Source organism: Phaethon lepturus, unplaced genomic scaffold (assembly GCF_000687285.1).
Source record: "Phaethon lepturus isolate BGI_N335 unplaced genomic scaffold, ASM68728v1 scaffold2300, whole genome shotgun sequence".
In the NCBI taxonomy this organism is placed as follows: domain Eukaryota; kingdom Metazoa; phylum Chordata; class Aves; order Phaethontiformes; family Phaethontidae; genus Phaethon; species Phaethon lepturus.
Genome location: NW_010513848.1, coordinates 34290 through 58129, shown reverse-complemented (window position 1 = coordinate 58129; position 23840 = coordinate 34290). Strand labels below are relative to the sequence as shown.

The window sequence follows — 23840 nt, the reverse complement described above, 5'->3', positions numbered from 1 at the left end:
TTTGCTCAAGTGCTACTTGTTTGTATTTCTCATTTTACACATTGAAACGAACGATGTTGCCTAAGCAATGCAGAGTAACAGAAGTGGCCAAAGTGATTTTAAAAGTAGTTTTATTTTTCCAGACATTTGACTGGTTAACAAGAGTAAAATTTATTAATCATGCTCTAATTATAAATCACTGCATCCAGGACATTGAAAATAAGAGTTGATTTTAGGTTATACAATATATACAGTTGCTCTGCAACTAAACAAAATAAAAACAACTGAATTGAATATTATACATCTCATAGCATTCTAAGCTGCATTTTAAGTGTCACTTGCTCCTTTTTAAACAGTTAACACAGCAACCTAATAGTCTGTCTATTAACAGTTTTTTGAGTTATTATTTTTAATCACCTTTGAAAAGTTGTATGAAATATGCCAAAATTTTTGACTTTAAATTCTTAATTTTATATTATAAATAGGTATCTACAGGCTCTGGAATTTCTTCCTCTGCCAGAGGAGCAAACTTTGAGAAACATGGAAAATCTAGGGATAAATTTTGCTTAGCTGCTTTTTATTGGTCCTCAAGATTTTATCTGTCTGCACTGTTAGTGCTATTAAGTTGTATTCTACAAGTTTCGTAGTTTCCAAGTGACCAGTGAACAAGGTGGTGACATTTTGAAGTGTATTCCTCTTCTAGCAGAACTCAAGGAAAATTTGCATCATTGTTAACTTTATGAGTTGTTACATACACTATAAGATTCTGTGTTAAAAATACTGTACATTAGGAGATCTGTGCAAAATAATATGCCCATTTACTCTCTAGACTCTATCAGGGATAGAAACATACAAAATAGTGTTGCAAACTGAACGTATCAGTAGGTGGATAAAACTGTAGTGCTAAACTATTACTCTACCGTTTTACTGGGAACTACATACGGACTAATTTGCTTCAACTTGCAACAAAAATATCTTGAAACATTCCAGTTTGTTCCCCTTTTATACTGCAGCAACAGCATCTGGAAAATGAAATTTAGGTGTATACTTGGCTGTACCCACACATTCGAGAGGCTACCAACCAACTGTACCATTTAGGAAAGGCGATACAAGGCAAGATCAGTGTTGCTCTTCCAGCACTAATGCAATGTGATTTTTTTTTTCTCAAATAGGCATATATGGTGGTGGCCTATTTTCCATTCCGTCCCCAATTTAAATACCGTTTGTCAGAAATTGAAAGTTCTCTTGATAAATCTAGAGATACAATATTCACAAAACATGATCAAAGCCAATGTGACCTAGACATAGTTTTTTCTTATCCTATGCCATTAGTTGTTTCCTGTAGCATAAGCAAAACCTGGTACGATTTCACAATATACGAACATCAAAATGACGTCAGATTAGTGTTGGTGTTTTGTTTTCCATCAACCAACTGGGAACTATCCATGGCCCTAGCCTTTGTTCACAAATTAGTAAAACAAATTTAACAACAGTGTAGCTACCATATATGTGGGTATATTATATAAATACAGAGTGAGTCAGCAAACTATCATTGTTTGCAAGGTAGTGGCACACGAACTTTTATAAATCAGAACATAACGTAGTGTACTTGTGAGGTGTCAGATACCTTATTGACCAACGATAATTACCTAAGCGTTCCACCAAGTATGTTCTGTCTGTGAACACACTGCTGCATGACTTAAGAAAATTCAAGAATTTAAAAACAAAGTCTAAACACTATAATGAGACAAGTGTAAGAAATGCTCTGCAATCCATCATCTTAGTTAAGTACATTTCAGGAAGTGCAGTTTTCATATCCTTGAGTTAACGTAGTAACTCATTAATATTGCCATAGTTTAGTTAACCAGCAGTAGTCACATTACATGACCAAAATGGATGTAACATACATAAAGAACATTCAAAAAACAGGTTCTACACACGTGCAGCATAGAAAAATGAAACAGTCTCAAGCTCACAAAATTAGAACTAGAAAGTTCAACGACTAACACAGATTTCAGAAACTTTAAGCAAATATCTACATCCATTCTGAAAGAAAGAGGTTTCTCCTGTGGTAAACTGAAATACTTTTTCACTTTTACCTGGCCAAAGACACCCGATGAAAATAATATCATCTGTAATTGTTGACTTCCTGGATGGCAGCCAGTATAGCAAGATGCTGGATGAGTCTAATTTAGAACTATGCAGCAGCTTGCATGTTTTGGTTCCAACACTTCAAGTGGCATCGAGAATTGGATACATTCACTGCCCTGTTAGATGCACACAATTTCTTTGATGGGGAAGCAACAGTGAACTGTGGTATTGTCATGTTACAAAAGGAAGAATAAAATTACAGTGAATTGAATGAAAAGAACATTCATAATGTTGTGATGTTCACACTCTCATATGGATTTTGATTGTTAAAGCTTTTCAGTTCACCTTGAAAAATACAGGAAGAGTTTTTTGTGTTTTTTTTTTAAAGTGTAAACTGCTTATGAGAAATTTTCACATAGAAAAAAGTTTTTAAAGTCACAAAATCAGAATGATGGCAATAAAAAAGTAAGCTACAGTACCTAGGATTTGGGCAGTGCTCTGGCAAGGTGTCTGCAGATAGGTAGATGAAATGAAATAGAGCAAAACTTATTTCTGTGACCGCTGGAAATGAGAAATATCTCCACTTATCAGTAGCAATTTAGTCAACAATAAAGTGCACAAATGATACAGGGAAAGCTCCTTTCCGACTGGGATCTCCATCAATATGACCAATCTGAAAGAGTACAGATATTTTTCAAGTTAATCTCAAAAAGGCATTTCAGTATCAGCAAAATGAATACCAGTGACCTTCCTGCCTTGTAGTACAACAAGCCTCTCCCTACATCTTTTCTGCAGCAGTGTTCTTTTTCTTTTGCGAACAGGAAACATTATCAGAAAATTCAGTCTGACAAGATGCCCTTCTTATTCAGCTATAAACATTTTTTTGCACATTCTCTTTTATCCAGTTCTTTGAAAGTAACACCTCTTAATGCAGTACCACTGCTACATCATTTCAGCACATTCTGCAATGCCTGGCAGCCCATATTCTGCCTCTGTTAAGTTGCCTCTGCTTAACAATCACTGAAAGATAAAAGGATGGATCAAGCTTCAACAGTTTTGGGTCTTACATGAATCTGTTTGTGTTTATACAGTGTTATTGTCAATTTAGATGCAATCTGAAGTTCTATTCTTCGCTAGCTAACAGAGTAAGGCAAGAGTTTTCATGCATCCCAAGACTTTGCTTTGGCTGATGAGGCTCTGGAGTGTAAATAGTTAAGATGGTTTCCCAGCTCATAGAACAGACCATTTCTCAATCTCAGTCAGCTGAAGAATTAGGACAATACAAGGCTGTCTTCTGAGGCCCACTACACAGCATCTTCAAGGAAGATGTAATAGTAGCAGACTCTTAAACTGCTGACACTCTCCAAGAATTTCCTGAATCAAACAGACCGTGTCCCCTGTATATTGTGAACCCTCCTAATCAGATTTTTTTTTTTTAAATTTGAATGAGAAAAGCCAAAAAACTTACCTGAAGTTTTATTTTTGAACAAAATAAATTTCTAAATCAGGTTTCCATGAGGTGAAATTTTTCCTGTTACTTGGAAACCCAGCAGGTTCTGAAGTCAATGTCAACCTCTAGATTTCATTTATTTCTTTCAAAGTATGTTGATGGAAAATACCAACTACTCACCCACCACTCCTGATCTTCTTCACCATCGACTACAATAATATCTCCCTCTGAAAAAGTCAGCTCATCGGGGTTATCTGCTACACAGTTGTAAATAGCTTTTACTCTCTTGGGCTTAGTTTTTGACTGAAATATAAAAATAAGCAAATGTTAATAATATAGCTTGTAAGAGCCAGAATAGACTTGGAGTTCATCTAAAGAAAGCTTCAGAACTGCTTCCAACTGTTATTTTTCATAAGTTAGAGTTCAGTTACATCTTTTATGCTGTGTGCTTATGCTCCAGGCTGAATTTGGCAGCATCCAAAGGCTTTCAGAACCAATGTGCCACCAACATGGGCCAGGCTTCCCTGAGCAGTCTTCCATTTTGGCTCATCCAAGCCTGTCTTCAGAGCTCTGTATCACTGCAGGAAATACGATTTATTCAGAAGATGAGGTAATCAAGATCAAGTGCTACGCAGCAAGTGTAACAGCAGCATTGTCAAAAAGAGGCCTGAGCCACCTGCCAATACACCCCTTTTTAATTTGCTAAACCCATTTCAGCAGCGTACAAACCCTCTGAGATGTCCTCTGCCTCTGTAGTGCTTTGAGAACTGCAAGCCACAGGGGTGCTTCAGTCAACACTTCCAACAGGACAGTTTAGGAGTTGCAATATTCCAATATCACAGTGGCACTCCAATCCTAGTTGTGTTCTATTTGAAGTGATGCAGAAATTGTTCTGCTTTGGTATCACAGTATCCACCATCCTAATCTCACGCCTCTCTCTGTGCAACCTGGCCTGCTGCTGCATTTGTTTTCAGCCTCCTCATTCTCTGTTGCAGACCAACACTAATGCTACATAATGTTTCCATGCAAGGAGTGAAGAGGCACAGGACCCTGGAGGCAGAGTATACGCTTTCCACCATTAATTCATCCTTTTCCTCAGTTTGCCCAACTGAGGGGGCAAGCAAAAAATCTCTCCTTTCTACGTTAAGGTGCCAGAGCCAAGCTTAAAGCGCCATTTAGGGCAAGAGATGCCTGTTAATGCAGTGAGTGTTTGGGACAGAGGCTCCAGATGGGGCAAGGAAAAGAGTATCTTATTACTATCCTGCACTCCCCCGGGGACTGGTCCAAATCTCTAGTTAGGTAGGCCATGGAGCAGGAAGCTTCTAGGGGGAGAAGAGATTCAATTCACAAGTCTACTTCCCTCCACCAGCAAAATGCTCTGCTGTGGACAGTACTGCCTGACAGCATCTTAACGTGCCATTTTGTCAAGAGCCGAGCGCCATGCAGCAAAAGGGGGATGTGGCTGTGGAAGGAGGGAGTAGCACAATCATTATGCTCATCTCTAAGCATCCATTTGCATTTTAGTACAAAAACACCTGACCTGCCCAGACCAGGCATACCCTTAGGCTCTGTCTCTGGGGCACACCTCTGTGAGTTGCACTGCATCATAGCAATTTTGCCAGATGTGCCATCTCAGTCAAGTTACAGTTTAAACTACAACCACCTTTTAGGTCAAGAGGGAAAAGCTTCACATCAATACAACAGTGATATAATTACTAACTTCAAAGTGCAGTAGTTACAGGTATTTCTTGTTCTTTAGAAGGCAAGGAAATTAAAATAGATCCCATTCCCAGAAGACTAAAATCTTCCAAGGAAGGTTTCCCACGTATCTATAATATGGTTTCAAAAATCTAAATTATACATTCAAAAATTGAAAAAATGCATCAGGAATTTCCATCTAAAAAATAGGCTGTTGGGCAAATGCACTCTACAGGATATAAGCCACTGGCTACATGTGCACCTACAATTAGTCCTCTTTTTTCTTTACTCATGGAGCACTTCTGCAATCACTTCCTAAATCTGGGCTGGCCTTTGGATTCTCTGGCACGGTAGAGACTTAGCAAACAAGGCTGGAGTATAAGGCTAAATGGAGTGATTTAGCCAAAGCTCTTTAGCTAGACTGATACAGCTAAAGCTCTTTAGCTGAGCGACCCTTGACTAAATCTCAGCTAAGATGCTATAGCTAGATTGATTTAGCTAAAGCACCTTAAATAGCACACACTCCCTGAGCCAGGTTTCCCTTACTTCCCTGTCCTATGACAGAAGAAAATCATTCAGCTGATTTTCTGTCTCACAAAATTCACCCTACTGAAGCACTAGAGACATGTGGAGAGTCAGATTTGTTCTTCATATTATGTGCAATTAACATTAAACAGTGGAGACACTGACTGTTCCTAGAAACTGGCCAGGATAGCCCTTTCACTCATAACTAAAGCAATTTGTCCTATAAAACAAAAAAGGAGAGAACAAGATAGAGAAGCTACCACAACTTTAATTTATACAGAAAGCCAGGTAAGGAGTTGTTTCAGAACCAACAGATGTGTTGAAAGGATGTGGCCAGCGCTCACACCTGAATCCCAGGACACACAACAGAGACTGTGATCAGGGTCCAACAGCTTCACAAAATATCATAGAATCATAGAATCTTTGGGTTGGAAGCGACCTTTAAAAGTCATCTAGTCCAACCCCCCCTGCAATAAGCAGGGACATCTTCAACAAGATCAGGTTGCTCAGAGCCCCATCCAACCTGACCTGGGATGTTTCCAGGGATGGGGCATCTGCCACCTCTCTGGGCAACCTGGGCCAGTGTTTCACCATCCTCATGGTAAAAAAAGTCTTCCTTCGATCTAGTTGAAATCTGCCCTCTTTTAGTTTAAAACCATTACCCCTTGTCCTATTGCAACAGGCCCTGCTAAAAAGTGTGTCCCCATCTATCCAACGTTAGATGGGTGTGACCATCCAATTCCTCATCTACCAAACAGTCCACCCACCAAGTCCATCTCTCTCCAAATTAGAGACAATGTTGTGGGGGACCATGTCAAAGGCCTTACAGAAGTCCAGATAGACAACATCAGTAGCTCTTCCCTTGTCCACTGATATGCTCACTCTATCACAGAAGGCCACTAGGTCGGTCAGGCTGGACTTGCCCTTGGTAAAGCCATGCTGGCTGTCTTGAATCACCTCCCTGTCCTCCATGTGCCTTAGCATAGCCTCCAGGAGTATCTGCTCCAGGATCTTCCCAGGCACAGAGGTGAGGCTGACGGATTGGTAGTTCCCAGGGTCCTCCTTGCTACCTTTTTTAAAATTATGGCAATTCTCTCAGTGCATGTAAGCAAAAGGAATAGATGGTCTATTTTACACCAATCAGAACATTTAATTTTATTATGGCCTAAAACATGAAAGTTATTTTGATGCAAGACAGACTTGCATCCAGTAACTTGGTTGAACAAGAGTGGGAGAGGCAAGAAAACAGAAGATTTTATACTCCCTAATAATGCAAGATGAACTCCAGATGTCTCTGTGGCTTTTCAGCATTATCAGATGAGAAACAGCTAACAGGAGTTCTAAGAGTTCAAGTCAAATGTGCAAGGCTATGCACACAAACACACTGAAGTCTCTCCTGGAGAGTTACTATTTCAGTAGACATGGTTAAGGAAAAATGGATGAAGGGAGAGAGACAGAGGACTGAAGAAGGTGCATCTTTTCATTACAGCCCATTAAAAAGACAATTGCAGAGCCTGGAACAGCATGTTTTCTACCTCTCAGTTTTACTTACCTACTGAACTACACTCCCACACAGAATGTAAAGCATGAAACAACCCAGACCTCGTCACGTACAGCATCTCAGAAAGTATGGACTCTATATTGTTACTTGGATACTGTAGAGAAATACTGTCATGATCAGGCACATGGATGTTTTAAGTCTATCACACAAGAGAGCAACATAGAATTGGAGCAAGGACCAAAGACCTATGTGAACTACGCATAACGTAATGGTCAGCTGACATCTGGAAATACATTCCTTTACGTACACCAGTATAAGAATACAGGTATTGACACTAATAAGTGTGTTACCATTCATGGTCCTAGATTATAAATAATAAAGAAGAGTATAAAAAGGCCACACAATCGGATCAAGAGTCTATCTAAAACCAGTATCTCTTTTCTAACGGTCACGGTAAGGCTGGGGGAGGGTGTAGAAGAGTAATACACAATACTTCCAGCATGACACTTAGAGCCTTCCCCTCCACCTTTCAACCACCTCTGGTATACTTACCAAGAGATTTCTCTCCCATCACTCACTGAATGCATGACAAAGAGATGCAAAGAGAACCAACTGCACAAAGAATCAGTTTCTTTTGTTGTGAGCTTGACTCTTACTAGTTTTGTCTGAAGCCGTTTGGCCTACTTATGTGAACAACTATGAGTATATTTACTTCCGTTATAAAATTAAGCACAAAAGCTCCCTTATTACTTACTTCACTGAAGTTTAAGAATGAAGTTACGTATCATTTACAAGTGACTCACAAAACTCACCCACAAGTGACTCACTTTTCAAGCTTGCCTACCTACAATAAGTCAAACCATATATTCTGTGGATTGTGTCGGTCACATTTGGACACAAGCAAAGAATCCATGCTTTTCTTTGGTTTCTTTTTTGGTTTTGTTGGTGGTTTATTTTGGTTTTGGGTTTTTTTTTTAAATTTAAAATCACATACTGTCATATAGGAAATGCAAGAAAAGCAAAGTTTTCATAAACATTTAGTACCAGTCTTGCACATATTTAACACAGGATACAGGCTTTGTATTTTTCATGATTCTCACATTTTCTCTGTAACAGGATACACTATTATGTCAACAGCATGTTTGATAGAGTGTGGAAGATTTAATAAAACCAAAACCCAGACTGTCAACTTACTATTTGTGATTTCCTTGGCATTGGTGCTGGTGGCTGGATTTGTGCCAAAGTGTTTGTTGTAGAACCAGTTTGTGTTACTGGCATTTCACATACAGAAGACGACTCTCCTGCTGGTAAGGTAAGTAAAACAAGTAAATTTTTGGCATGCTTTAAAAAAAAAAAAAAAAAAAAGTGATGATACAAATGGAAGCCAAATTGATTATTCTTTAAAGGACAGAAATAATTTTATATCCCATTAGTATCTCATTTTTAATGGTTCTTTCTAAATAACTGAACAGAATTTTTCTTTTCCTTACCAAAAAGGCCTCTTTTCCCAAAGACAATTACCTAAGACCTTTAATACTGCAGATATGCTAAAAGAGAAAAAACCCTGTAAAATAGATGAGAGCAGAACCAAATATCCCGTTTCCCCATTTGTTAACTACAGACTGTGTGCTTTTAGAACCTTTCTTTCCTAGTAAAGACCATCTTGATAGATGCTACATCCTTCACAGGAGACTCCTAACACAGACAGTAGATAGTCATTAGCAAATTCCTCTTGGGTATGTCAAGGGGAAATAAAAAAGAATCACAGTAAGAACCAATGATCATAATATATATAGTGGAAGCGGAAACAGGGTAGGAGAAATTCCACTACCACCACCACAGAATCCACACAAACTTTACTTCGGACATTTTATTGAGATGACATTATTGTGATGTCCCAAGTAGTAGATACTTTGAGCAATGAAAAAAGCAGAATGAATAATGAGCTGAGTAATGAGTTCCGTTTATTATCATGAAAAGAGAAATACCAATTTGCAATTTAATTAAAAGTGACACCACATGAGCTTTAGTTTCGAACTAGAAACACAGTTTTCCTATTCTGAAATGCGTATCTGTTACCTTGTTTATGACACACGCAAACAAGAGAATAAACTAACTAAAGTTTTCATAATGCAACCTTTAAGCGGGGTTTAGGTGAGGTTAGGGAAGCAGAAGTCCAACTGGAACTGAATCTGGCAAGGGATGTCAAAGACACAAGAAGGGCTTCTGTAAATACATAGGTAACAAAAGGAAAATTAGGGAAACCCAATAGTGCCCATTGCTCAACGAGATGAGGATCTGGTTACACAGGACATGGAGAAGGCTGAGGTACTGAAAGCCGCCTTGCTTTACTAGCAAGACCAGTCTTCAGGAGTCCTAGGTCCCAGAGACCAGGGGAAAATCTACAAGGAAGTGCCAAGTCCTGCACCTGGGGACGAACAAGCCCATGCACCAATATACGCTGGTAGCCATCCAGCTGGAAAGCAGGACCAGAGTCAATGGGCACAAACTGAAACACAGGAGATGCCATCTGAACATCACGAAACACTTTGTTACTGTGAGGGTGACTAAGCACTGGTACAGGTTGCCCAGTAAGGCTATGGAGTCTTCATCCTTGGAGATGCTCAAAAGCCATCTAGACATCGTCTTGGGCAACTGGCTCTGGGTGGCCCTGCTTGAGGAGGAGGTTGGGCCAGATAACCTCCAGGACGTCCCTCACAACTTCAACCATTCTGTGCTTCTGTTTCTAATTACATTGGCCCCATTGTTTACATTAATTGGCCCATAACTCTGTTCATGCTGAAGAGCTTGAGGCATCTGGGGCTACACAATCAAGAAGAGAAACAACAAGAATACTGGTACTGACTGTATTTAAATGTGTAAGGTAAATGAAAAAAAAAAAAACACCCCCCACTCTCCCGTAGGCTGTTATAATGATAGCTTAATTAGAATAAAATAAATCTCTAAACCACACTTACTAGTTTGTTGTAGAGACCCAAGTCCTCTGGGCTGCCCTTTGTTAGTTACACCAGATGACTTCTCAGTCCTGTGTGGAAAGTTAGAAATTCATCCATTTAAGAAACAAACAAGAACTTGAACCACAGCAATACAAAATTCTTGTCATGTCTTCAGTATATTCCAGTGACAGCTGTTTTGCTTTTAAAAATACTACTTTGCTTCCATATTTTTGATTACACCAATCACAAGTTGTACTTAATTTAAAAATGTAAGGCAGAAGAATAATATAGGCTCAATTACTGCAATTTGTGTAGAGCAGATTTTCTTCTCCTACGTTCTGAAGTTCCTTTCACTGCTATTTTAATACTCTTTGTTAAAATTATGTATCCGTATCAGTCTCTACATCATAGCAAGCTTCAGCAAGTTACTTCTCCCTTGTACTTAGTATGGTATGTGCAATTGAAGGACTAGAAATGGAGCATTGTTTACCTCTCTCGTTCACAAAGGATCTACCATGTGTATTATTTATCTCATATATACACATACATATCCCTGTATCTTATAACTACCTACATTTGTATAGGCTGTACTCTGCCAAATTTTCAATGTCAGAGAATCCAAAAACTTCCCAGACAAGTTACTATTACATTTCCCTAGGATTACTTTTGGAAAGCTCTTCCTAGTGTCTAACTAAATTATTCCTGCCACAACTTAAGTAAAACTCTTCTTTTTTAGAGAAGTTTTTTTACGTCATGAGATGTAAAAAAGAATGGCACAATCCAACACTTTGTGCATATTTGAAGACATGTATCTATGCTACAATTTCTTTTTTAACTTTTTTAACTTTTCTCACAGGTCATATTTTCTAGATTTTTCATTACCTTATTGATGTCTCCTGGTTTCTACCTCCCTATTTTGTGTATTTATTTTACTGCAATACCCAAAACTGAACACACTTAGTCCAGCTGAGGCATTATGGATATTGAGTCAATTGGAAGGATTAATTCCTGTAGTTTCCAGGCTATAATGAAACCATACTATTGCCCTGAGTCTTCCACAATAGCATGAATTGTCTGACTTACTTTTATTTATGATTCACTACGTCCTTGCAGATCCTTCTCTTAAGGACTTTTGCTTAACCATACTCTGCTGTTCTCCATCCTTCGTTTTTGTAGTTGATCTTAAGCACTAAGTGTTGCTTACTGAATGATACCCCTCTTCTCCCTTGACTATTACTCCAGTTTCTCAAGGCCGCTTTGGATATAATTCTGTTTTCCAGTACACTTGTCCTTCCTAACTTTGTTTCCTGCAAATTTAAAAATGTTATTTTCTGTTCCATGTCTCTCTACTCCTGCTATGAATGAAAATGTTGAATGGAACTGAACCTACGCAAAGCATGTGAACAATAAATGGCACAATCAGACATAACATCCCATTATCTCTTCTTTGTTATTAGATGAGGATTAGAAATGGATTATTCTTTGTGGCTTCTTATTTCCATCACGGCTAAGCATTCTGTAGCTATTCTGTAAGCCATACAATATTAAATTACTAGGCTGTCTTGTTTTTACTGTAGGAATCCTTATAATCTGCTTCCTTAGTGTCTGCCTTCTGTTCATTCACATACTCTAGAAAACATCATTGGCAAAAGTATGCATGCTTTATAGATGACTTGCATGTTATAAGTCATGTTTCAGTCAAATTACTAATAATTATGAGGTATATTAAATACTAAAATGACATCAGTTACCCAGGAATAGGCTTTCTTTGAGAGATTCTACTAGGAGGTTGTGGGGGCAGTGGTGGTGGGGTTGGCTTAGTTTGTGGAGGAGCTGGTTGTTGTTTAGATTGCTGGTTCAAAGCTTCTATAATGCTGGCTGTCTTTGCCACTGGAGGCGGTGGTGCTGGAGAAAGCACATCTATAGAAGAAAGTTAGACAGTGAAATGGAATTAAATTTATATTTACCGGTTTGTTTCCCGGGTTCTCATCCACAGGTTTTCCTGTTACAGGAGTTACCTCCATTCAAGAAAAATGCTTTACTACATGTAATCAACAACTTAAACAGAAAGCAATCCTTCCACTGGAAGGAGGACTTGTTTGGAAAAAGGTTTACATTTGTTTCACCTAGTCAAGGTCAGAGAGCTCACAAGTCTTCAGTTCATTAAAGCATTAAAGTACAAGCAAAGAAAATTCTTAGAGAAGTCAGTCATATTCTTGAAATAGTAGATCAGAATGTATTTAATAAAATGCTAATCTTGTTTGCTCTATCAAGGCCTTCAGTTTGTGTTTTATGGAAAAGAACTGAGTGAATGGTATCTGAGAAATTTTATTTAGAGGAACGTCTTTTCTTAAAATCCTGTTATGATTAACTTGTAACTAACTTCACATTAGGTTTAGCAATTAATTAAAATTTCTGTTGAATTCCTGAAACCACCACAACAGCAGTTGGCAATGCACTAAAACATCTTTTTGCATTCCTATGGTCTGCAAGAATCACGCACAAAGTGGAGACATAGCCCGGGCCTACATGTAACACTCATCTTTACAGCTAGTGAGAAATGCAGCATTGAAAACGATATTATAAAAGTGAAGAGCTCTTTAGCTCTAGTAATAGATAGTATTTCCTGTTGACCCTGCACTACACCATACAGTCCTCACTGCACCATCAGAGAAGACAGTTCATACAAAGTTACTGGATGGGAACAATAGGCCAAAGCTACAGTCATCAAAAGAGGAAGTATGAGTTGTGGAAATGGAAAAATAAGCCAACTATGATTAGATACAGCAGAAGGGAAAACAGGGGAAAGTGGAAACATACTTGTAGATGTTACACGCAATGGCGGCACAGGGGGATGAATAGCTGGTGGATCTGATGAAGACCTCTGCCTGCTTATACTTTCCACTCCTAAAGAATTTGTCTTCCATATTGCATTAGATGAAGAAATTGTCTGAATACCACTGCCAAGAACTGAAGGCTGAACTAAAAAGAGAGGAAAATACTGTATTATTATTATTGTTTACGCTAAGCACAAAGTGTCAATACTCACACCTGTGCTTTTAAAAATGGTGCAGCTAGACCACTATATTCAGCAATAGGAACCACTGCCATCCTGCTGGAATGCCAGAGCAGAAATCAGAGTCTGGTGCAAAAAAATTACATAGAAGTTTCTCGGTGAAGTCTTACTAGCACTTTAGCTAACTAAAATTTGTCTCCAGTCATTACTTTAAAATATGTCAACACTTGAAAAAGCAGAAATTTTTCAACAAAAGACAGAAGGCAAGTCTTGCTACCTTCTTTAATCTCTGACTGATAGCACTAATCTTCTCGAGTACTGCAAGAAAAGGACCTTACTCTCGCATGAGCATTAGCAGACATTGCTGACTCAAAGTGAAACATCTGTTTTGACTTAGAATTGACATAAAACTGTAATTCTGAATTTCACTCAAGCAAGAAGTTATAATAACAAGTCATAAAACAGTTACAAAGTATGACTTCTTCGGGGCCTCCTAAATGATTCCATTCTTAGGCTGAAGAGCTGCCTCCCCATTTCATAAAAACACACTACACGTTTTCTTCATAAAGCCAATATTTTGCATATATCATGCCACTTCCCCCTAGGCAGCATATGAGCATCATATTAGGAAAAGATGAAACAGAGTAAGGTATGAATAAATATTAGGTTGCAGGGAAAAGCATAAAAGGCTCAGAAGACTTGGAGAACAGCCTAAAGCTAAGAGGATAAAGGAGTAATAATATACCATAAGCATAACATCAACAACATCAGTAATCAACAAGAAGCTAAGATCGATGAAACTATTATAGCTTTTAACTAAGAATATAAAATAATAGGCTAATACATTGCTAGAGTAAAGAATATGAGCTAATAATCTAAGCCAGGCAGCATGCTTTCTTGACCTGAGTTGTACCACACCAGTGCCAAGAAGTCTGGGGTTGGGAATAAAATTAAAATGACACTGTGTCATTTTATCAAGGGCAAACAGTGGGTAAAATAGTATGGTTGTCCATAATTAAAATAATATCAAAGGGTAAAATAGTCTTTTTTGAACTATCCAATTGTATTACTAATTTAGACCTAGAATCTAACAGTTAAACAGACTATGCAAGCTCCTTGGGTGAATTTTCCTGTTTAGTGGGGGATACATTCTTTTCCATCAAGTAAAAAAGGTGTCTAGATATTAAGCTTAGACTTCATGCAAAAATGTTAGATGAAAGGAATGCCACCTTGGTTAAGTTTTATATGCTGCTAAACTTCCCCCAGTCTCATGCTACCCATTTTAAGTAATCCGATACCATGCTGTTCTATCATGCTCAGTTTTTCTGCTGTCAAAATAACCTAATTTAATCCAGCTTTCATGCTGCAGCCATTCCTGTGAGACCAATAACTGACTTTTCATATTACACAGATGTTCAATTTGCCATCTCAGATGCAATCACTGGTGTATGGAGTCCTGCATTCTGACCTTTGCACAGTGCTCCCAAAAGCAGAAGCCACTCACGTATGCTGAGAACATTCCCTGCTCATATCTCCTCCTATGGACTCCGAATTACAGCACCATAGAATCATGTGTTTACACAGTCATTTTTCTTGAATTGAACTTTACATAAATTTAGCATCCATGAAAGTTGCTGGATTAATAAAGGTATTAAAACAACGAAACACACCAAACATGTACTGTACAAAGAGGACCTATACAGATTTCTCTACGCTTCTTTAGTATGATCCAAACAGATTATATCTGAAGGTAAGAATAAAGTTCACAGCATCAGCTTTAATGGTACGTTTTGCAAGCACACAACCCTTCTGAACCAGGATGAGACATACATTTTACATAGTTCTGCTGATCAGGGTATAACCAGTAATTGGCAGTTACATTTTCAGTCAGCTACCAGTTCTCTAAAATCACCCAGTTCTCCATATCATGACACTTAAACTTTTATTTCAACAACCTTGAAGCATATACTTCATAAAAGAAGACTTTGCAAGGTTAAAATCTCTCATGTTCTGCATATACTCTCCATTCTCCCAGGCCTTAAACAATCTTCCCACTGAAATTGTATGTTTAAATTGAACTCTGACAATGACATCTTCAAGAAACAGAAATATGAAAAGATGGAATATTAAAAAAAAAAAAAAAATTGCTGAACTGACAGCAGCCCTCCTTTTAATACAGTGTTTAACTCTATTGAGGTTACCTAGGCATTTTTTTTCCCCTCCAAACACTATTGTGTACTTTCTTGCAGGTATACTAAAATTCCAACTCAGAACAGGTTGTACAGATTCACTTCAAGTATACAAAATGAAGTAATCAATAAACTGTTCCAATACTTACCTGTGCAAAATAACTGTAAAAGAAAACCTAAAAATGTAATAATTAAAAAAATGTTATGATCTCATTCCTTTAACTTACAATAATATTTTCTGGTGTTAGTACCTTTGCCAATATTCCTTGGAGGTAGAGGAGGTGCACTACTTGTAACAGGTACTGCAGGCTGAATGGGAGGTGGACTGCCACTGAGTATTGCTCCATATGTTTCATTCTGTAATATACTTGGCATAAATCCTCTTTGCTTATCCTTAGCAATGTTCGCTGCATCTCTTGCCAGGGATGCTACATTAGGCTGAAGCTGGTTTGATCCAAGTTGATAGAAGCTGACAGGCCTGTCCTCTCTCCGATTGGGACTGGGTTGCTTAAACACAATAACAAAAGTACTCACTGACACCACATTAGTTGTACTCATTTTATTTATTAGTTGATAGAAATTTATTAGTTTCTAGAAAGAAAAAATGGCTTCTAAAATGCATATTTGTTGCTTTTAATATATAATCTAAAACCTACATTCCACCCTCTTCAAGACAAAGTAACTGTGCACATTAACAAAAAAAGCATTAAATGTGAATTGCATTTCAAAACAATTATAATTTTCTCATTTTCTCCTGTAGTATACTTCTATAGGAAAATACTCTATCCTTATATATACAGCACTATACTCCTATAGATACTCAATATACATATTCAGACTGGATCAAGTAAAGTTTCCCTGCACCAAAAAAACAGACAATACTTTCAAAAGTAAACAAATGACTAGAAGACCCTAAGCCTCACCTGGACCTCAGCTGCCTTAGATCCCAAATAGATCATCATGATCTCGACACCAGGACACAACTGCATCTAAGTATTCTACCTGCAGCTCAGCCTACAACAAACTAGGAGCCAAAACTTCTCATGAACTCTTTTTAGCTTACTAATATCGCTGGACAAGTTCGGGAGATTACTTCAATTGGCAGCTGGTATGGAACATTGCTCATCCCATGCACATTAGCAAATAACATCTAATTAGTTCTCTTTGAGATTTACAGTAAGTCATCTGCTTGCTGTGCACACTCCAGCATTATTTTTCCTGTTTCAACAGCAAGCAGAGTAATTATTGTTATCAAATGATAATTAAAATAGCTGGAGTTATAAATTCATGTGGCTAGTACAGGAATGGTTTGTAACAATCCATAGCTCAGAGAGCATAAACATGCCTTTAGAACTAGTGTCACATAAACATGTCACTGATGTACTGTCTGTATGAAACTAAAATAACCATTTATAGTAATAGCATTTAGGCAGAATAAAGATTTACACCAACAGTATCACAAATAAGCAATTGATTTTCCTCTGAATATATTCAATGCTTACTCTGGATTGATCACATAGGGCCTTTAGTCATGTTATAGCACAGCATTATAGTTCAAAGATTTATCAGAATGATGTATGTGACAGCCAGACACATTAATCCCTGCCTTTACTTTGGCTTAGTAGCCTGACTCCTGACCAGCTGACACCCTCCATTCCCTGATCTCTGCACTGTCCTGGTTCTGCTATTTTTTTCAGCCCACACTTGGCTCTGCTTTCTAAACCAGTTTTGTTTTGTTGATTCAGCTTTTCACTGGTTTACCAAACAGAAACAGCTCAATACAGGGACAAATGTGTGCCAGAATGGAGGCAAAAGATGAGGTAGGACCAGGCAGCCAGGGTGTGGAACAGCAGCAGAAACCAGGAGGGTTGTCTTAGCCTTCTTTTAGGTTAGACTCTCTTTTATATGAAAAATTCTGGACTAAAAGAACTTCAATTTCAGACAAGACCTTTTCTGACAAAAAGTACAAAATCTATTCAACTGCTTTACCAAAAAGAGAGACAAGTCCAACAGCTTGACAACTATAAACGGAACTCTGATGTGATCCTAAGCAACAGCAGTACTCACCAGTGCATTCAATGTAGTCACAGACACTAGTCTGTGATTAATAGTCCTTAATCTCCTTTCAAAAGTCCCTGTAGTATAAGCCTATTAATAGTGGGCAGTGAAGTAGCAGTTTCATTACTTCAAGCCTCATTGCTGAGTAGCAGATAACTTCCTATGTGAGGTGGAGTTCAGGGACTAGCCAAAAAGAGAACACTCCACTGCCGAAGGCAACTAGCAACAATGAAGGAAGTGAGGGAAAACACAGATCAAAAAAAAAAAAACAAATCTAGAGTGTCCCTGAAAGGGATTTGCTAGATATCTAGTTGCAAAGTATCCAAAAGGTTTTACAGCAGGAAAAAAATGAAATCTCTCAAACATAACAGAAAGTTTCAAGCTGCTTTATCAAAAAGGTCGTCATTACTGCTGTGATTATCTGGGTGGTGATACAAGATACGGGAATACATAAATACTGGGATATAATATGAAAGCTCACTCAGAAGAACTGGATTTAGCAGCTCACAGATTCCAGATTCTTGCACAGATATCAAAATTCTCAAGAAAAATCTTAAGAAAATTCTCAGAAGGTAGCAATGCAGACAAGATCTTGCAAAAATGGTATTTTGCAACACAAGAAACTTAATAATGTCAAAATTAGTTTCCAAAACACTACACCAATTCAACAGTGTGATGACCTAGCGTTTTAAAAATCTTCATTTCTGTGAAGACAAAGAAAATGAACCTATGACTGTCAGGTTTTACTATTTCTGAAAACAAAGCAAAACGCAAACACAAGATTTGGTTGTATGTTATTAATTAAGTATTAGCAATTCATGCTCTAGCTGAGATAGGAGATTTCGCAAGAGAAGTACTAAAATGTAGTACTTGTAAAGAGAAAAAAGTCAAATTTCATTATCCATAGGAGAAAGGGGTTTTTGTTAGCTATTTTCAAAAGAAAAAAAGGTTGTGCTAACATCTGGAAATTAACTGACATAAAGCCTATTGTATACTCCTTGCACTTTATAAAGGAAGCAGAAAAGGCATAAGCAATTATAACACTGCACACGCAAAAAGTACAAAAATATGTGTTCAATACTTATATGGAATACTTCAAATTATGAAAGTGTCAGAATGTCATTAATATTTAGGAGCCTATATGTCATTTGAAGTTACTTGTCCCCTAGAAATCCAAGACATTTTAAAGCATTGTTCAGATATCAGAACAGTTTGTTCTCTGTCTGTATGTTTAGGTGCTTAAAATCTTTTTGAATTTGGTCCCCAAATTGGGAAATTACATGTTGAAAATGCAATGAAGTTTCCTATGCTACTAGAATACTTCGTAATACTTGTAATATGACCATCCTTGGAGATATTCAAAAGCCATATGGACATGGTCCTGGCCAAATGGATCCAGGTGACCCTGTTTTAGCAGGGATGTTGGACCAGATGACCTCCAGAGGTTCCTTCCAACCTCAAACATTCTGTGATTCTGGACCCAACAGCACCACACCACCACCAGAAGCTTCAGGTATGAAAAGGAAGAAAACCAAAAATATTTTAACATGAAGATTCAGAATTAAGACCCTACCCTGCTATTAATGGACGTGACTTATTTAATGCACAAGTTTAGTTCCACTGAAGACAAGCCAATGCATAAACTGTTCGAAAATTAAAACCATCGGCTGGAGCTGTTTCACAAACATGAGGAAATACTATAAGGTGCCTCTCTCTGTAACGGCAATTATCCTATCTCATGTTAGTTCTGCTTCATGATCAGAAGATCTAAATATTCCTGAGGCATTGAAACAAACTGGCACATCTGGCTATCATAATTTGATCATCACCACATGGCCATATGTTTTATACCTTATATTAAAGAGGAAAAAGGAGACAAACTATAATTTAAGGAACTACAATTTAAGCTACTATGTTTATCACAGAACTTTATTTCATAGTATCTTCATACCTATAGTAAAAATAGTATTATTTAAATCACTATGAACATCATGCTTACAGAGAGATGTGTAGAGGAAAATAATAAGATGTTGATGCAAACCTGCAGCTTTTCATCCACATCATCATCACTTTCATCCAGATCTTCATGGAGCAGCCGCCATTCATATTCTACATGAACATGAGAATTAAATCTTCCGGACAGTGCTTGAGTAAGCTAAGGAAAAAAAGATTACTGTTGACACCTATGTTATGTGCAGCACTTATTTTAAAACAGCATATTTAAAACCAAACAACACCCCCATGTAGAAGGAACCTTGGTTTCTCAGTACAAATATTACTTTTATTTTAAAAACAGATTTCACTAATCTAGAAAGTTACTGCACTGGGGTAGGTTTAAAGAATTAAGGTCTGTAACCAAACACAACACAAATAAATCAAAAGCAACTAGGCTTTTCGTTAACCATTGCAAGTCCACTCCCCATTTTCTGACAAAAAGCACCACATCCTATTTGCTTTGAGAAATCGCAAATCAAAGAAATTAACTGCAATGGCAGTTTTTTTGAACCAGACTCACTTATCAAGAAGCCTTCACCCCACTAATCCATTTTTCTTGCTTATTAGAAGGAGTGATGGTAGCCGGTTTCTCTTCATAGAGTCACAGAATGGTTTGGGTTGGAAAGGACCTTCAAAGACCATTTAGTCCATGCCCCCTGCCATGGGCAAGGACATCTTCCAACTAGATCAGGTTGCTAAATGTCCCATCCAAACTGACATTAAGCACTTCCAATGATGAGGCATCCACAACTTCTCTGGGCAACAAGAAAATGGCCTTCACCCATGGTCTTCACCCATAAAAGTGCTTAAGTGATTACATTTCAATGAGATGTCAGACACTTGCGGATATGGGACCAGTAGCTCAAACAGAATCATCCCCCAGCCCCAAGAAGTTTAGCATTTCCAAAACATCTAAATTATAATTTTCTTCTTAAAGGCCTAAAATTTGATATAAGCATACAACTATTCCTAAGCATAAACCTATTCCATCTGGAATATATTTGTTGCATATTCAACTGTAAACTTAAATATTCAGACATGTTTCTGCTTATAAATGTACAAACACACAGAAAGATCTAACACTTACCAACTCTTCACAGTGAGTATGTTTTAAACGTTTAGCTATATCAAGTGGCGTCTCTCCTGATTCATTAGCTATATTACAGCAGGAAAAGAAAGTTATGATGATAGGTGTCAGTATTAACACGTCCATTACTAAAGACAAAGGCAAACCTTCAGGTACATAGCGAAGCACTAGACCAAACACACTCTATAATTCCTATCTTTCCTTCAAATGTAGGCCCAACTCATACCAACCCTCTGAATATGACAAGCAGGAGCAACTCAGCATGCCATATATATAGAATGATAGCCATCAAATGGCAGTATATAAGTAGGCAACAAGATATCAGTTAAAAATCTTGGTACTTACTTATCTAAATTTGTTTAAAAACCAAGTGTAACGTATAAGTCCATTTTAAACTTGAAATAAACCGTGAATATTGATTTTTCTATAGTGAAGATTATATTCACAGAATTATGATAAACAATTGAGGAGAAAATGCACTTATTCCACCTTCACTGTTTCTTATCTGAAGCAGTGACAAATATGAAATTGAAGTACACATTACCCTTTTACCTATTTCAATAGATGCCTTCCCTCTCAGCAGCAGTTTGAGGCACTCAACGTTGTCCGTCAGACAGCAGTAATGTAGGGCTGTGCTACCTTTACATGTTTGCTTATCTAGATTGCCACTATTGGAGTACAAGAAAGAAGAAGAAAGCTGATTAAACTTAGTTTCCTACCCTATGTTAATAAACCTCTCTCATTACAAGATTTTCAAAGAATAAAATTACATTTGCAAATACCAGAATTAGCTTTAGTATTTGTTTTCCTTTATTATTTGTATTACTTGAAATAAAAGCAGTATCAATAACGTTTTAATGGTTTTCCATACACTACCTGTTCTGCACTAAGAAGTCAACTATATGAAGGGATGTTCGATCAACTGACCTAACAGCAAGGTGAAGTGCTGTTTCATCTTGCTCCTAAGAATAAAATAAAAGAACACATTTGTTTCTTCTGATCTACAGAGAAGCAGAAATTTTATTAAGGCATAGATTAGATCAATTAAAACATTTAATTTCAAAATATTCAGACATGTAACCATTAAAACATCTCTTGTGAAGACTTTTATTGCTTCCCCTTAATTCCTCTAAAGGAAAAAACAAATCGGTTGAAAACAAATAGATGATGGTTTAGAAAATAGAAAACTAATAGATGAGAATGAAATTATTTAATGGTTAATGTTTTAATACTTTTAAAATATGATATTTGGAAACAATGTTAAACTATTTAATATCTTCTTTTGTTATTGTTAAATTACATCATTAAAAGGACAAGTGTTCAGAACAGTGTTTCAAAATGTTGTTTTCAAATAAGAAAAAAAAAGTCCTTTCTAATTAATGAAAGCACATTGCACTTATAACAATTTGGCTAATAAAATTTACAACACTTACATGGCCATTGGCCAGTGGAATTTTTTCTGTGAGATCCACACCATCAGCATATACTTGGACTAATCCAAGAATGTCTCTTGATTTGACTGCTTCACAAAGAGCATGCAATTTAGCTGCATTGTCAGCATGCTTTTTTCTTGCATATTTTCTCTCAATATACTTGGCAGTAATATAATCTTTTCTTGCATTCCTGAAATTGAATATAATTTACTTCTGTAACTTTTAGCAGAAGATACATAGTAGAATTTCCATAAAAACATGCAAGTCATTTGAAATAAAATCTGGGAAAGACTATTTCTCACTCATTATGATAATTTTTCTTCTTAGATATGCATGTAAGACATGCAGTCTTGTATTTCCAGTATGAAATGTAGCTACAGTAGGTAAATCAAATATCAAAGACCATAAATTTCCCCTCTGAACTCTGGTGTGAAGTTGAGAGCAAGATTACACAGCTCTATGTACGGCAGATATATCAAAGCTTTATAATTCTGGTTTGCTAACAGCAGCCTTGCAGGTTTATGTTTACCTGACTTGTACTCCTATACATGTTAGAAAGGCATGGGATACAAAAATCGGTCTTATAGGTCTGCACAGACTATCCAGGCCTTGGATCTGTATTCATAGCAGTGAGTATGTTCTGTAAAGCACCTCTTCATCACAACTGTAGCAGGGAGGATATAGTGGAGTTTTTAAGTTCTGCCTCTAAACTGAGGTGAAAACTTAGTACACTTGAACACGTGTTATCACTTTTGCTGTTGATACACAACTAACAAATAACAACCCCTCTTCCCACCACAGCAAGACAGGAGCTTGCATGCCTCCCAAAGGCCTATGTCCTTACCAGCTCTTGGGATGTACACAACATTGCACAGAAGACATCTAACAAAGCCATACTTTATCACCTAAATACTATATAATGGGCAAAAGAAAAAAACCCCAAATAATAAACAGAATCAATGGATAGCTCTTGCTCCTAAAGCATACGACAGTATTCCTTCATAGTTTCTAAAAAGTGTCTGTCTTCAGATCCTCATTTCATTAAAAAAGGCCCAAACTTGATATGTAGATGTATCAACCTAAATTATTTTTTTAAATATAAATTTCTAGAAGTCTTCTTATGCTATTGATTTAGCATTCAGTAAAATTATTAGTAATTTTAATTATTAACATTCTGTATTATTATTGATAGTGGTAGTCAAAATTATTTAAACTGCATGGTTTAACATTGGTTCTGTCAGAATGATGAAAGTCCAGATAATGTAAAATCAGCTTAATCCAAAGCCAATTCTTCTGCGTTTTTTTCTGCATCATTTACTAGCTCTTTTATGATGGAGTAGTATCCAGCCAAGTAGGCAGCTGTCCTTGCTGTGTCTCTGCCACCACAGTTCACTGTCTTCGAAGAATTCACTTAAATGTTCTGTCTTTATTCCACATAGTTACGGACTTAAGTCCTAGATGTAGTTTCTAAACACTAGTGTTCAGTAACTTTCAAGTAAAATTGCACCTTATTCCAATTTCTATTTTGTGTTTAAATAGGACAAAATTAATAGTTTTGTTTTTAAACACTACCCTTGTGTCTTTAAAATTCCCAACAAGTCATTTTTAATTTGTTTCTGCCCACAAATCATGATTCAGAGAGTGGTAAGATAATCCTTACTATTAGGGGAGGTACAATTAGATAAAGTTCAATAAAAAAGACATGCAAAACATCAGAAAAAATGTTTACTCCTTGACTATAAGACTATATATAAGACATTATATATCTTCCATAGTCTGCTGGTGCAAACCATAATGGCACAACCCATTAGCAATATTAAATTAAATGCCTGCCTTTTTCAGAAGTAGTGGCTCTTTACTT

The 23840-nt window shown here is 37.1% G+C and overlaps 1 protein-coding gene across 1 annotated transcript in view; it reads right to left on the bottom strand.

The window, feature by feature from the left end:
* Positions 1-2250: 2250 nt before the first annotated feature.
* Positions 2251-23840, bottom strand: part of ASAP2 (ArfGAP with SH3 domain, ankyrin repeat and PH domain 2) — a gene marked incomplete at its 5' end in the record, with an annotated part of 54589 nt that continues 32999 nt past the window's right edge. Inside the window, 12 exons of the mRNA XM_010291068.1 lie at positions 2251-2743; positions 3701-3823; positions 8439-8548; positions 10223-10290; positions 11953-12121; positions 13022-13183; positions 15658-15913; positions 19506-19619; positions 20547-20614; positions 21099-21214; positions 21423-21508; positions 21980-22169. Coding sequence (XP_010289370.1) covers positions 2669-2743; positions 3701-3823; positions 8439-8548; positions 10223-10290; positions 11953-12121; positions 13022-13183; positions 15658-15913; positions 19506-19619; positions 20547-20614; positions 21099-21214; positions 21423-21508; positions 21980-22169 — 1537 coding nt within the window. The remainder of the gene's footprint in view (positions 2744-3700; positions 3824-8438; positions 8549-10222; positions 10291-11952; positions 12122-13021; positions 13184-15657; positions 15914-19505; positions 19620-20546; positions 20615-21098; positions 21215-21422; positions 21509-21979; positions 22170-23840) is intronic.